At 42.9% G+C, this 14695-nt stretch overlaps 1 protein-coding gene across 1 annotated transcript; it reads left to right on the top strand.

The window, feature by feature from the left end:
* Positions 1 to 4946: 4946 nt before the first annotated feature.
* Positions 4947 to 13654, top strand: vwa1 (von Willebrand factor A domain containing 1). The gene is made up of 6 exons (XM_062391948.1): positions 4947 to 5332; positions 8399 to 8956; positions 10254 to 10583; positions 11053 to 11328; positions 11595 to 11876; positions 12649 to 13654. The coding sequence occupies exons 1-6, from the start codon at positions 5254 to 5256 to the stop codon at positions 12675 to 12677; spliced, it is 1554 nt and encodes a 517-aa protein (XP_062247932.1). The 5' UTR covers positions 4947 to 5253; the 3' UTR covers positions 12678 to 13654.
* Positions 13655 to 14695: the final 1041 nt, after the last annotated feature.

Raw genomic sequence — 14695 nt, 5'->3', positions numbered from 1 at the left:
TCAATGGCTTTAATTTATGTGCCGTGTCAGAACCTTGTGTGTGGGAGGACATGAGTGTTCTTGGCTCTCCATTTGAGTTGCTTCATTCCCTTTTACCGATAACCGGTTCAAACGTAAATTATATTAAATATTTGGTCTGTGTTTGGCTTTTATCCAGCCTCCCTTAGATTTATCTAACTGTTACGTCACTTTTATATCTGCATGACCTCTGTTCCTCTAACGAGTCCCTCCAATCACTGTTCAATCTCTCATCCCGCCCATTTATAAGTCCATCCATTATCTATTCTGCTTATCCTTTGAGGGTAGGTGGAGGGAGCTGGAGCCAATCCCAGCTGACATTGGGTGAAGGCGGGGTTCATCCTGGACAGGTCGCCAGTGTGTTGCAGGACCAACATACAGAGACAAACAACCACTCACGCTCACACATGCGGTCGATTTAGATTTTAAAATCAACCTAACCCCAATCTGCATGTGTCTGGACAGTGGGAGGAAAATGTCCCAGCCAATCCCAATGTCAGCTGGGAATGTCTCCAGGTCGCCTTGTGACCCTGAAAGGGAAAAAACCCAGGCTGACACAGGGAGAACGTGCTAACTCCATGAAGATAAACCCCAGGTAAACAGGTTACCCTCTTGCTTAGTGCCACAGTGCTAACCAGTGCATCACCGTGCCACCCTGCCTTTCTTCTGTCCTCTTTTATATCCCTTCATCCTGCAGTTTCTTTCTCTGCGAGCGAGCAAGATGAGGTGGCAGCAGTTTTGCTTTTTTTCTTCCTCAAATCTTCACAAAAACGGTGGTTTGCTATAAACCAAACCTCACATACCATAGTCTGGCAGAAAGGAGGAGAACACTGGCAAATATAGTTCTGTGGAATTCACTCAACCACTGATGGTGGCATTTCAACACGTTGCCAAAAACCCCCTCAGCCAAACTTTTAATGGGTAATTACAACTAGGCTGCCAGGCCAGAGTTACAAGAGGCTGTTTAAGAGGCAGTAACTCAGGCTGTTTTCACTGTGCTTCAGGATTCAGGCCTCTCCTGAATGATGTGCTGATATTTAGTTTATTTTTTATCACACCCTCAAGGCTGTGATCCACACAATGTCATCTCTTCCATTGCCTCAGTGACATCTCGCAGTTTTCGCTTCTCCTCCCATTCCTCCCACTCCCTCTTCTGCGGCCTTGCCCAGTGCTCAAAGGTCGACTTGTCTGTGCTGGTTGCATGTTTTTCTCACTAGAATAGGACTTTTAGCTGTCATCCCACTGGGACTCTGATGGTATACGTGACCAGGGGCAGAAAAAAATCCTAGCGCAGGTTGCATCATCTGACATACTGATTGAGACAGTGGGGACAGGGTGCTGACATGAGGCGGTGGTGGGTGGGAACAGCTGGCAATCTCTGTGGATTATGGCACAGCGGAGTGTCAGATACTGACACGAGCTGCATGTTGTGGGCTCAACAAAAGTCAGTCGGCGGAATGTAATCTGTAAATTAACAATTCATGCCATGCTGGACGTGGTGAAATACAGAAATAAATGTGCTAATGTGAGTGTTCAAGCTCATTCAAACAATGCAGCTTGCTCTGTGCACATGCAAGTTCAGCTATTTACTGCTCTGTCACACAAAAGCCAGTGCCAAATGGTTCCAGGTGGGGGTATATTGTGTGTATCTCATTGATTTACAGTTCACTGACTGGTCAGAAAAAAAAGGGAAAAAAAGCATAGCAACAGAACTCCCATCTGTAGTAAAACAAACAGCACCGTTCCCAGTGAGAATGGGCTTTGGGGGGTCGGCAAAACCTGCGTGTGAGAAATTGTTCAGCCCTGGAGGAGAGCCACGCAAGAACCACAGAGAAATAAATGCTTGTATTGTAATCTTGCATTGGCTGTTGTGCAGTAGCAGTAAATGGATTGTGATGTAGCACTTGGCTCCCCAGACATTTTGAGTTCAACTTTAATAGCAACAGAGCAACGTTCTCGTATTGAAGGTAGCAAATACATGGCTGCCAGGGTCATTTCTCAATGCACAACAAGTGGACAAAGGGTGACTCAGCAGCTACAAGTATAAAGTGTTTTTTGATATGAGTGTTTACATTGAAACAAAGTGTCAGTGACTGGACTTTAGTGGTCTTGTTTAGTTACTAGGTGTGTATTAAGGCAGGGTGTGTTTATTGCCAATTTGTCAGCTATAACAATAGAAGTATTTAGACATGATGCATCGCAGAGGAATCCAGACCTTTGTTTGGTCCCACTTCAATTCCTACATCCTCTTCGATCCACTTATTCCCTCCTACCCACTCTGCTCCTTCTCTTCTCTCTCTGTCTCTCTCTGTCTCTCTCTCTCTCTCTTTCTCTCTCGCTCTCATACACACACACACATACACGCACAGATGTGTATCCATGACTTCACAGGGTTAGGGGGACATTACAATGACTTACATAGATTTCCTGTAGACTTTAACTTTAAAAATAATTACTACTTGCCTAATCCTAACCCCTTCACTGACCTAAACCTAAATCTAAACCTAAATCTAGATCTGAATCTAATTGCTTTTTTTCTTCATAATGTAACTGTAAACAGATTTAAGTACCCACAACATTACTAATATCTGGCCCACACACACACAGACAAACACACACACACACACACACACACACACACACACACAAACAAACACACACATACACTGAAATGTCCCCTCTCTTCCTCTTCTACATGTATTTTCCTATTCTTTATATTTTTGCTGAGTAGTAGACAAAGCCAATGACCTTTTCTTTCCATCCTTCGACTATGTTGCTGTATAATTTCCGAGATGCACTGCCAGTGTTTTAAATGCTGTGAGTAGTTGTGGTCTCTCTTGGTGAAAGAGAGGTTTCCTCTTCTCTTGGATTGCTGAAGTTGTTGGTTGTCTTTACCATGACAGATATACAGAGCATAAATCAAGGTTGAAGCTAATAGGTAAAGTCTCTGTCGACCAACTCAAAGTGCACATAATATATCAAGAGAGCACGGGGGGGGGGGGGGGGTTGTAAACATACAATTAAGCATAAATATGTCATATTTGGCATTTCCCCAAAAGGACAGCTAAGTTATTTTTTATGTGTGCATTTATGTCCCTTGTAATATGGTAACTTGACTTCAAGGCTTAATTCTAATTATGGCTCAGATTCAAGAGGTTGACGCCTGAATGGTGAACTCAGCCCTATTTACTATTCTGAGTTACTGGGGAAACTGAAGAGAGCAGGGAGGAGTGAAGACTGTGAGTTGTCTCATGTCAAGCAGAAGAAGCCACTGGGAAGTTAGAGCAACTGTACCTTCAAAATAAAGACATATTTTCATCAGTCTTTTGACTGTTGTTCCTCTTTGTAAGATTGTTACACTATGCACAATGTCAGTGGTTGGCCAAAATGCCAAAATATGAAGTTGATGAATGTGGGTTATAGAAGGAAAATCCTACCATGCTGACCTTTACTTAACTAAAACTGAATTCTCTCATTGTTAATCATTTATAAAAAAAAAAAATGAAGTGGGGTGGGGCTAAGTGGGTGGGCATTTTCAGCGTCTGAAGAGGAGGCATGGTAGGTACATATACATTTAGCTATATAGCTCGAAGCCATACAGTAAGTCCATGCATTAGAACTCAAACCTTTTAACACCTACTCCACAATCTTTATCTAAAAGTTGTAGTTAATTTGCAGATTCTAAATATATTAGGCTGTGTTAGCAATGAGCTGATAAATCAGTTAAAAATCACTCAACCTTAAGTCACTAACAATATTAAAAACCTACTCACATGGTAATAATAACTACATTGTTTTCATTTATTTATATTTATAGCAATCACTGATTATTTTTACCACCACCAAAAAATGGTCAAAGAAAAGATATTGTGCGTATCTTGTAATTTGACAGGATGCATCGGGTGCATCTAGAAACATGCAATTGATATTCACTGGGTATCTTAGCAGGGAAGATTGACTTAACCAGCCAGACATTGTTTTATACTTCCTGTATCCTTCCCTTTAAGTAGAGTATGCATCCCTCATTTTGGTGAGGAAGACTTTTTGTGATCAAAGTAGGTGAAAGGATTTTGTCAGTCTCTGACGACCCTTGTCCTCCTCAAAGACAATCTAACAATCCGTGCAACGAGCTCCATGAAATCTTCTATATTTATCTTTCCCGCTCCGGATTCTTTCAGAACACTGATGTCAAGTTTCAAAGGAATTGATTGTTAGGTGGGCGAAGCTTTTATACTGCTTGATCTCTTATCTCCAACTAAACCTGCTCCGGAGCAGGTTAGCCTTTCATAGTAGTTCATCCCGATACGACATGAATGAGTTTCGCAAACCCTGTAGTAAATCTGAAGTTACCCTGATAAACGCAAATATTGCTTTGTACTATAGGCCCCGGTTGAATCTCTGTTCTGTGTATTGCAAGTTGAAATGAAAACATAGGTGTGTGTGCAGCTTTCGCAAGTACTCGCGCAGCTTGGGCGGGAGCAGTGTGTGTGCATAAACGTGAATGTGGCTCCAGGCTAGGAGGATATCAGAGGACATTTAGGCTTAAAAAACATTGTGTAAATGATGCTGTTTCGACTTGAATTTGAATGTCGGGGCACCACAGGAGCAGTAGAGACACATTTTAATGTTTTTTTTGTTGTTGTTTTTCTAAGTTTAAAGAAGTGGTCAACATTTACTTCAAATGTTTTGACTATGGCTGCAATGCTCTTTGACCCTGAGACTCCAAAAGTGTTTTGTGGATTCAAACACTTCACCCACCCCTCCATTGGCACAGTGGTGGTTAGAGTGAAATTTCATTTTGGCTGAACTATCCCTTTAAAGGTTTAGCTAGAGGTGTTTTCATTCAGGACACGTGAGGGCGTGCCATCCCATACAGCTAAACTAATAATGGGCTACTTTTATTTTGAAAGTTTTGTGAGCACTGACACTCTCGTCCTGAGTGCGAGCAGAGCGCGTCAGTGCGGACCGGGGAGCGCGCTCCAGACTGAAGTTTAGGGTTTAGTTGAACTTGCAGCGTGTGACTGATCATGATCAACGCAGGAGGAAGAGGAGGAGGAGGAGAATAGCAGTAGAAGAAGAAGAGGAGCAGTTGGTCTGGATGAGACTCGTTATGCTGCCGATCCAGTGAGTGGCTGTGCGCTCCGGGCTGTGGAGGAATATATGGTCGAGTCCCAAAAAACCTCAACATCTGTGAGACACTTTGCTGCGGAGGAACTATAACTCAGTGTCGTGGCGATGGAGACACGCGCGCTGCTGACATGGATCTGCGTGTGTCTGCTGGTGCGGCCGCTGACGAGCCAGAAGCCTGGCGGAGGTAAGACCCCTCTGGTGGAGGCGCGCACCGAGGAACACACACCTGGCACGACAATATGGAGAGTGAAGTATTTGAGAGGCACGACTGAAAGATACAACTTAAAAAGTACAAAGTAAAATAAAAAACTTGATCTTATTTCAAAATTGAGGTAAAGCTGTTGTTCCCCCTCAGGTCTGCCTCAGTGAAGTGAAATGAGAGGTGTTATAATATGAGATGCAGTGACTTGGTCTTTAAAGGAGCTGATGCTCAGGGTGGATCAGGGTGGGGTTGACATTACACCAGTGTTCTCAGTGAAATGGCACCACTCCAGGTCTTGGATTGTCAGTTGATGAAATCCCACAGCCTGGGGCCAGTGATCCTCAAAGCGAGGATCACTGGCCCAACAACTAAACAAAAGAAGTGGAGCTGAATCCTCCGATATTGTGAGCTGATGAAATCTCTTGGCATCGCAGCAGTGGCAGTCTCCAAATCAAGTGGGGGAAAAGTTATGAATTCAGTTTACAAATTATTTTAAGAAACTATTTTAAAAAGAGAAATGAGAGAAGGAATGACAACTGTGCTCTGCTAATATTATTAAGTTTTCCCTTTTTTGGCATTACTTAATTTGCTTCACTGCTTATGATGTTTTGTGTACTTTTTTTAGTCATCCTCTATATATTTCTTTGTAACGACAGTTTTGGAAGGGGCTATGAATAAAGTTATTGTTATTATTATTATTATTATTATTATTACAATAAATGATTAAACAACATTCATAATTTTTAAAAGTCAAATTGTTGACTGAAAATGAGAAACCCCTCTCTGATAGTTTATTAACTTACTTCGTATACACTGTTTTCACTTATAATACACTTTATACTTTTATCTTTATTTATACATTTATTGTGAAATATTTTATTGTTTTATTCACTGTACTCTCTTGTATACTTTGATACTGTAACTCTGGCGCAAGGTGGCACAAGAGTTTTAATCTTATCTTATCTTATTTGGATGTTTATATACATATTAAATTGCCATCAGTACAAAACATTGAATTCAAATCAGAGTTTTTTTTATCTATCACAAAAACAACAAAATAAACCTAATCACCTGTTATGTTGTGCCCTACTCTGGTAAAGTTCATGAGCATGAAAGTGTCTGAGAGGCTAAACTTGGTGCTGATGACACCGGCGGGGCTGCTGCTCAGTGGGAGCACATCTCCACGACAGCATTAGCATCTCAATGTGTGAGATGCTTTGGCTTCGCCATTTCCATTAATAGGGACCTGATTAGACACAACCAACTTAGATTACAGTTTTCGGCTCTTTATTTTAGGTGCATTTGCTGCTGCTGCTGTCATCCTTGGTTATTAATAAAGATCCTCCTACACTTACAGATGAAGAAGAGTTGTTTTTGGCAATAACCTTGCACACAAAGCCTTTATTGTTCAGGCTTGATTTTGCATGTGTGAGCGTCAGAACCATACATTGACTGTGCAACAGGTTGTAGGATCTGCTCTGCTGCCATAATGTTTCAAACAGAGGCCACGTGAGAGTTTTACACTTTACACATCTCCTCTCTAGATGAATGAGTGACTTGGCTATCTCCAGACAACAACATGTGGGTTTTCTTTATAGATAAAGTTGTACCTGCAGAAAGGTGGAGGTGAAATCAGCAGCCCTCGCTCCTAAGTCCACACAATGAAAGCTGTGAGGAATTATTAAAGCTTACAGAGGGAAAAGCAGTTTGTGTGTATCTCTGTGTGTGTCTGTGTGTGTGTGTGTGTGTGTACATGCCTCGCTGCCTACTCAGCTTTCAGCACCTCTGAGTCTTATCAACACCTCATCTCATGTGTTGAACATTCAGTTATTAAAGAAAAACAGTATTAGAGAAAGGTGTTGTGGCGAGTCTGTGCCTGTTACTGTTCGAAGGCAATCTTAATCTTTTTTCCTTCCCTTAGTTGATGTTTCATTTGTCCTTAACTTTTCCCTGAGGTCTTATTAACAGTGGACGTTTTTCTTTTCCTGGATGACTACATAGTGACTGTGAAGATCTGCACTGCAAATATGACTTTTTACATTCTGGCTCCAACCTTGCTGCTGCGTCTTTTCTTTCTTCCTCTGTGTATGGCCATCCAACATTCCTCTTTGTCTCTCACTTGGAACTGCCAGTAACACCCCCCCACACACACACAAACACTCACACAGGCTCCCACCTACCCCAGCCCCACTCTTGTCCTTTTAACGTCATCTTATTTTCCCTCATCCGACCTCCTCTCTCCACTCCCCCTCTACCTTTATTCCCCAGTAGCTACTGTTTTTCTCTCCCTCCGCTCCCCTCACCATTCACTCTTAACTTCTGTTAGGAAATATTGAAAGTGTTGGCTCAGTGTGTGTGTGTGTGTGTGTGTGTGTGTGCATGTGTGTGTGTGTGTGTGTGTGTGTGTGAGTGTGTGAGTGTGTCTGTGTGTTAGTGTGACGGCCTATTTTCACTCTTCTCTGATGTTGTGGTTCCTCTGTTTGTTTTGATTTCTCCTTATCTTCACTCTAATTACTTATTTCTGCAGCTTTCATGTTTCATGTGTCCCCCTGTGTAAGTTGTGTGACTGTGTGAGAGTGTGCAGTTGCTTAAAGAGGGCAGAAATGGAGAAAAGAGAGGGAGTTTCCAAACATGTGTGCATGGATGTGGAGCACGAGAGGAAACCTGTGGAAAAAGTAGTGGGAGTGGAGCAGGAATGATGGTTCTCACATGAGCATCCGAAGGCGACATGAACTCCCTGTAACTTTTAATTTGCTTGTCAATGACTGTACTGATCTGGATTGGGGCGGCTCTGGAGGTAGAGTGGGTCGAGCACTAACCAGAAGGTGAATTGCCCAGTCTCCCCCATTCCCTGTGCCGAAGATACTGAACCCCAAATTGCCACTGACGGTGTGTGAGTGAAAGTGCTTGCACACAGATGCACTATTATGTATGTGTGAATAACTGAATTGCAAAACTGTTCTCTAAATAGTTTTGAGTGATCATCAAGACTTGAAAATACATGTATTTACTACATAAATATACAGACCATATGTCTTTCCTCCACAGTGCTGAACTGCTGCGAGGGTGACGTCCTCTTCCTGGTGGATTCCTCGGGGAGCGTGTCGTCCTACGAGCACTCCAGCATGCTCAGCTTCCTCTCAGAGCTCCTCCTTCCCTTCGCACTGGGAGAGGACCAGGTGAGGGTGGGACTCCTGCAGGTGGGCACCAAACCTCGCCTTGAGTTTGGCTTCGACACCTTCAGCACCCAAAGTGGCCTCCAGGGGGCTTTGAGGAACATCAAACCACTCCGGGGGGACACCAACACCGTGGAGGCACTGAAGATTGCAAAGGAGCGGGTGCTGAGGCCCGGAACTGCGGACGGGGCGCGGGCGGGGCTGCCGAGGGTGCTGGTGTGGTTGACGGATGGGGTGAAACCAGGGGATGTGGTTGGACCATTGACTGCGCTGCGGGATGAGGGCGTGGCTGTACTGGTGGTCTCCACTGGACACGGCAACTATCAGGTGTTGAGGAAGGTGGTGAGTCCGCCTGTGGAGGACCATCTCTACTTTGTGGACATCGATGATATGAGCATCATCACAGAGGACCTGCGGGACGCCATCATTGGTAAGTGTGTTCATCATCATCATTGGATTTTATCATGATCAGAAATTGTACCTGGATTGTGCCACCAAAAATAATTATCCAGTGATTAATAGTAATCAAATTATAAATGGGGAATTCTTGAATATCTTTCTATCACTGACAAACTTCTCATAGAAGCTGTGTTAAAATAATTGAAGTGAATACCAAATAGCAATACTTAACTATTCTTCTACGATGATGTTTTAAAAAAATGGTAAAATGATTCGTTTTTCCCCACGTTAATACAGAATTAGAATATTAAATTAAAGTAATTGCAAGTATTAATTAGCAAGTGTAATATTTTTTACAATGTATTGCAACTTTTTATGCAAATACAATAACTCAAACCAGAACATGAATTGTTTTCAAATTTATCAATCGATTTCAGCAGTATCAACATATCATCACGTGACTCAAGGTATTGAGAAAGGACTTGTTCAAACAGAGATTTATTATCTGACATTCATTGGATCTCTCCAATTCTCTCAAAGTGGCGAAAAAAGATAGTCGACAAATATATAAAAAGCTGCTTCAAAGCTCAAACTGTGTTTCCCAGTTGTTTCAGTAGAATTGGCCATCATCACTTCCTTTCAAACAGCTACGATCACTCCAGTTGCCTTCCACTCATACACAGATGTATTACATGACTCTGTGCTTCTCCCTGATTCCACACATGCTCCTGAAGACAGTGAGACTGAACAGGGGGCCGGGAGTTTCTTTGCATGTGTGTGTGTGTGTGCATGCATGTGTGTGTCACTGTAATGAGAGAGGCTGATCTATAAATGGATTCATGATTCGGTTTCCCTCGTTGTATCCTCCAACGCCACCGAGCTCCAGACAAGATAGATATATACATATTCATATAAAAATAGAGCAGGGAGGTCACCCATCTCTCTGGCCAGATTAGGTAACTGCATAAACCCTCGTGAGGGACACCTCAGCAATTAGACAGTATATACGGCAGCTGTAAGATATGATGCACAGTACAAAAAAAGCTTGTGTACAACCAGGACAAAATGCACCAGTCCTTACTGAGTGCCTAAGGATCCGATCACAGATATCAATTTCTTATTTTGTTGCAGGGCCTCACTGGTTTGGCTATTTCAAGTTGTCTTATTGTATGTCTCCATTTGGAAAGCCAAGTCTGGCTGTCTACTTGGGTGGCTGTCTTTAGCATTTTTAGCACGCGGTCTTGTCATCCTCCCTGTCACCACCCTTTTCCTCAGCCCTTCGCAAAAACTGACAGTAACTTCATTTTTCTTCATCCTGCCTTTGATAGAGATAATCCGGGCTGAGCGAATCCAAGTCCGCGATGTCTCCACCAGCTCTGCCACGCTGCAGTGGCGACCTGTTCTCTCTGGTTTGACGGGCTACTACGAGATACGCTTTGGCCCGGTTCTGACTGGTGGCTCGACAAGTGGCGGAGGAGGAACTGGGACCAGTCCGAGCACCGGTGGGAGTCATTACCAGAGACTGACTCAGTCTGCCGACTCCAGCACTGCCAGACTGACGGGCCTGAAGCCGGACACCACCTACACTGCCACACTGACCCCAGAGTCCAACGATCAAGCATTTAACACTCTCTCTGTCAGCTTCACAACAAACCCAGGTTGGCTCACATCCTATGTACACATTGTGTGATCTTTTACTTTGATCATTACACCTAATTTATTCACCAAATCTTTAATCTAGTCTTACAAAGATAAATTAGTTCCAGATCCCCAAATTTAAGAGTTAAAAGATGCCTACTTGAGCATATAGAAACTTATATTGACAAAGTATCATTTTACAATCATATGTTTAAACTGAAATTTATCTTACAAGTCAAATAATGTAATATTAATATATTCAAATAGGAAAAACTCAAGTTAAATCAATTACCATTATAACAAGTGTTATTTTTGACATATTTCTGTAAACACATTACTACTGTTGACTGACTTTTAATGCTAATAATTAAGTGGAGATAATAATTGTACCTACACTTATAAGTATTAGGAAATAAATGATAATGCTGAACCATGAGATGAAGTGTTCTTCTCCCCCCCAACGTTTGTTTCCCTCTTCCCACACTCCAGAGGTGCTGAGCCCGTCCACCGTGACCATCTCTGAGTCTGGACCAACCAGCGTTCTGGTGAGTTGGGGGCCCCTCCAGCCCGAGAAGGTGACGAGTTACTACATCGAGTACTCGGCCCTGCCCAGGGGAAAGCTCCACGCTGTCACAGTGGGCAGCAATCAAAACTCTACTCTCCTCAGGGACCTCCAACCAGACACCACATACTTGGTCACCATCAGCGCCCGGCATGCCTCGGGCAAAGAGAAAGCTATGTCCGTCAAAGTGTGCACTCAGGAAGGTGAGAATGCGGTGGAACATGGTTACCCCGGATCCATTTACTAATCCTACATAGCAGTGTCCTGAATGCATATTAAATTTCAGATCATTATAAGCAGCTATGTTCAGGTTTGACGACTGTATGGGCAGTTCTGACTGCACAGCTCCTATTATAGCAATTCTGTGTACTTCTAGCTTCTTTCTTTACTCTTTTTGCCATTCCTCTCAGTTCTCTTTCTGTTTTAACTACACTCTGATTATCCTCTCTGCGTGTGTCTCCATTTCCAGTGACTCCGGCCCTGGCCGACCTCCAGCTGACCACCGTTGGCAGTGACTCAGTGCAGGTGGACTGGAAGGGCAGCGCGGCTGGCGTGAGAGGCTACTGGCTCACCTGGGAGGGACAGCGCGGCTCTGGCCCTGTCCCCGGCCAGCCCTCCTCCCTCTATTTGCCACCCGACTCTTTGTCGACGCGCCTCACGCACATACCCCCGTCGGCTAGAGTGTGCGTGTCACCCATTTACCGGATGGCCCGTGGGGAGGGACTGTGCTGCACGGCACAGTTTCATTCAGGTGAGTGGGGCTTGGGTTCGCAGCCAGATCATCCACCAAAAAACGTGGAAATTCTTTTGACGAGCTGAGGGGTGTAACTGAAAGCTGATGAAAATGAACTCCTAAGAGTGTTGCCACAGTGCACACACTTCTAAGTAGGATGGATGAACTGTGAAAACGATATAGCGCATAACTCCCACTAAAACAACACTATGGTTGTTTTTACATGTCTGTTTCTGTTCAGATTAAACATATGAGGTATTTTATTGATTGAGTGTTGGAAATATATTTGCTTTCCTTTCAAGAGTACGGCTGCAATTAACAATCATGTAAAATTATCGATTAATCTGTTTATTATTTTGTTGTTTGGTTTTTACACCTGAAAGTCCTGACCAAGGTTCACATTGTTAACATTTGATGTGGTTCAGTAGCTCATTTAGTCAATTTGCTTAAATCGTTTGAGAACAAGGTAACTTCTTAGCAAAAAGGGTTTTTTAAATGGTGTGAGCACTATAAATGACTTGTGCCATTATTGAAGTGGGGTGGAGGCTGAAATCACATCCTCAGGAAATAAAACTTTTCTTCATGTCTCCATACCAGTAGAAATGAGAACATTTGTAGTTCAGTATTTGGAGTGAACTGATACTTTAAACTGTAGCATGTGTCTGTTGGACTAAGTGAAGAGCTCCACGTTAATCCCATTTGATTTCTGATGGTGGTGCAAACGCAGAAAATGCATTGACTTTGGCTTTTGTGAATGTTTTAACCTCTTTTTCTCCCTCTGACTTTTTAGATGCGTTAGCATATGGCTACCAATCATAGCACCCCTGAACTGCAAGTGCACCTCACCATACATGGAGGGCTGAGGGCGAGAAGAATGCTGCCTTTCATCCATAATTATTTTGTCCGTGGCTCTCCCCTCTGCGGACATGATGCATGAGCGATGTGTGGTTTGGCTCCCTGAGTGCTCACTCGTGTGGAAGCCATAGACACTTGAGAGCGGTGTGGGACAATACGGCTACATGATGACTGCTTTCTGCAACACAGGGGACTCCCTTTTCCATTTCGATTTCGTCTGGTTTACACCTGTAGTCAATGTATAACGCTTCACTGTAAAGTTTAAAGCAAGCTTGAGATAAATGTTTCTTTCGTCTGTTTGGTAAATGCAGAGCAGGGCATGCTGGGAATTTTGGGTTCCCTATCTAGCTTGTTTTGGAGAAAGGCTTTGCTCCATATGTGGGCCTCATGCCCAAATCAGCATTTTTCTTTCAAGAGAACATCTGATTTAAATTTAGAATAAATACTTTTAACTTCAATGAATTCTCTTTGAGCACATGCTCGGATATATTGGATAGTTTTGTGTGCGCTCACTGGTCTGTGACGAGGGAACATTTACAGGCTGTCCTAAACGCAGGATCTTCAGGACTGCTTTCAACATCCAAGAAACCCGACCCGACCAGCCACATGCCCTGAAACTACGGAAATGCTGCATATAATACAGACGTGTGTAACTAAGACTAATCTTGTAATGGTCTGTGGACATAGATCCATCGTTCATATTTATTAATCAAGAATCATGTAAGTATGATAATTACTAGGGCACAGTATTTACAGACATGCTGTTTACGTTTTTAAGACTGTTACCTTTTTTTAAGCGAGACTTTGCTGCCCTCTACTGAACAGATCCTGATCTTTCACTGGTCTCCCAGGGCAAATGTATTGTTTTTATGTTTGTTGACCACTATTTACATTTAACAAGAGCTTATAATAAAGACCTTTATAATTTTGTTTATACGAAATGTTTTTTGTTTTGTTTTAATCCTGCATTGTAAAGTTGAATATAGCAAACTCTTTTCCCAAACAAAACAGTAAAAGGTCTGTGGCAATTATTTTTCTGTTCTGTCCAGTTTCCCCGAAACAGTTAAACGGGGAACCAACAGAAGACAATCTCTAACAAAAACAAAAGAAGATGAACCTTGAAAACAATACACAAGGAAACACCAACTACTGCTCACTGTAAGTCCACACTGCCTCTTGGCCCACTGGAGACCGCTGACGCTCTGCTCAGGCTTTTATTTGCCCCTCCTTGGTTTCAGAGTGGTCTCAGCTGGGCCAGTGGAGGAGCCAAAAGAGCACACACCTGGAGAAGATGTGTGAGAGAGAGAGAGAGAGAGAGAGAGAGAGAGAGAGAGAGAGAGAGAGAGAGAGAGGAGATAGAGAGAGAGAGCTAGAGAGAGAACACACGGCATGTAACACAAGGTTTTTTGTTTAACTGTTGAGTGTCTAATGGATCAAATGAAATAATGATAATAGTCAGTCACAAAAAGTCACTGGGAAAGTAAACAAAGGTGGAAAGAGGGAAGCTTTTTTCTAAGCTTTGTCTAAAAATGAGGCCGACAGTTTCAGGTTGTGATCTTGATATAAACTGATGCTGATAAAAATTACATCTAAATATTTATTTTTATCAGTCGATATTGATAATTCTCACAATAAATGTAAAATGGATTTGTATTTATATAGCGCTTCTCTAGTCTCGATGACCACTCAAAGCACTTTTACAGTACAGTTTCACATTTACCCATTCACACACACACATTCATACAGTGCATCTACTTGCAGCACTTTTGTTTTTCTATGGGGGGCCATTCAGGGTTCAGCATCTTGCCCAAGGACACTTCGGCATGCAGATGGTTCAGACTGGGGATCGAACCGCCGACCTTCAGGTTGGAGGACGACCACTCTACGCCACAGCCGCCCCGTGCCATTGTGATACATTTTAATATTAAAACCAGATCTTTGCTCCTATGTGAAAATTGCAGTTTCAAACGCTTCTTTATAAG

This window comes from Platichthys flesus, chromosome 7 (genome assembly GCF_949316205.1).
Source record: "Platichthys flesus chromosome 7, fPlaFle2.1, whole genome shotgun sequence".
Taxonomy (NCBI): Eukaryota; Metazoa; Chordata; class Actinopteri; order Pleuronectiformes; family Pleuronectidae; genus Platichthys; species Platichthys flesus.
Note: the sequence above shows the minus strand (reverse complement) of the source record. Positions and strands in the feature narration are given on the sequence as shown.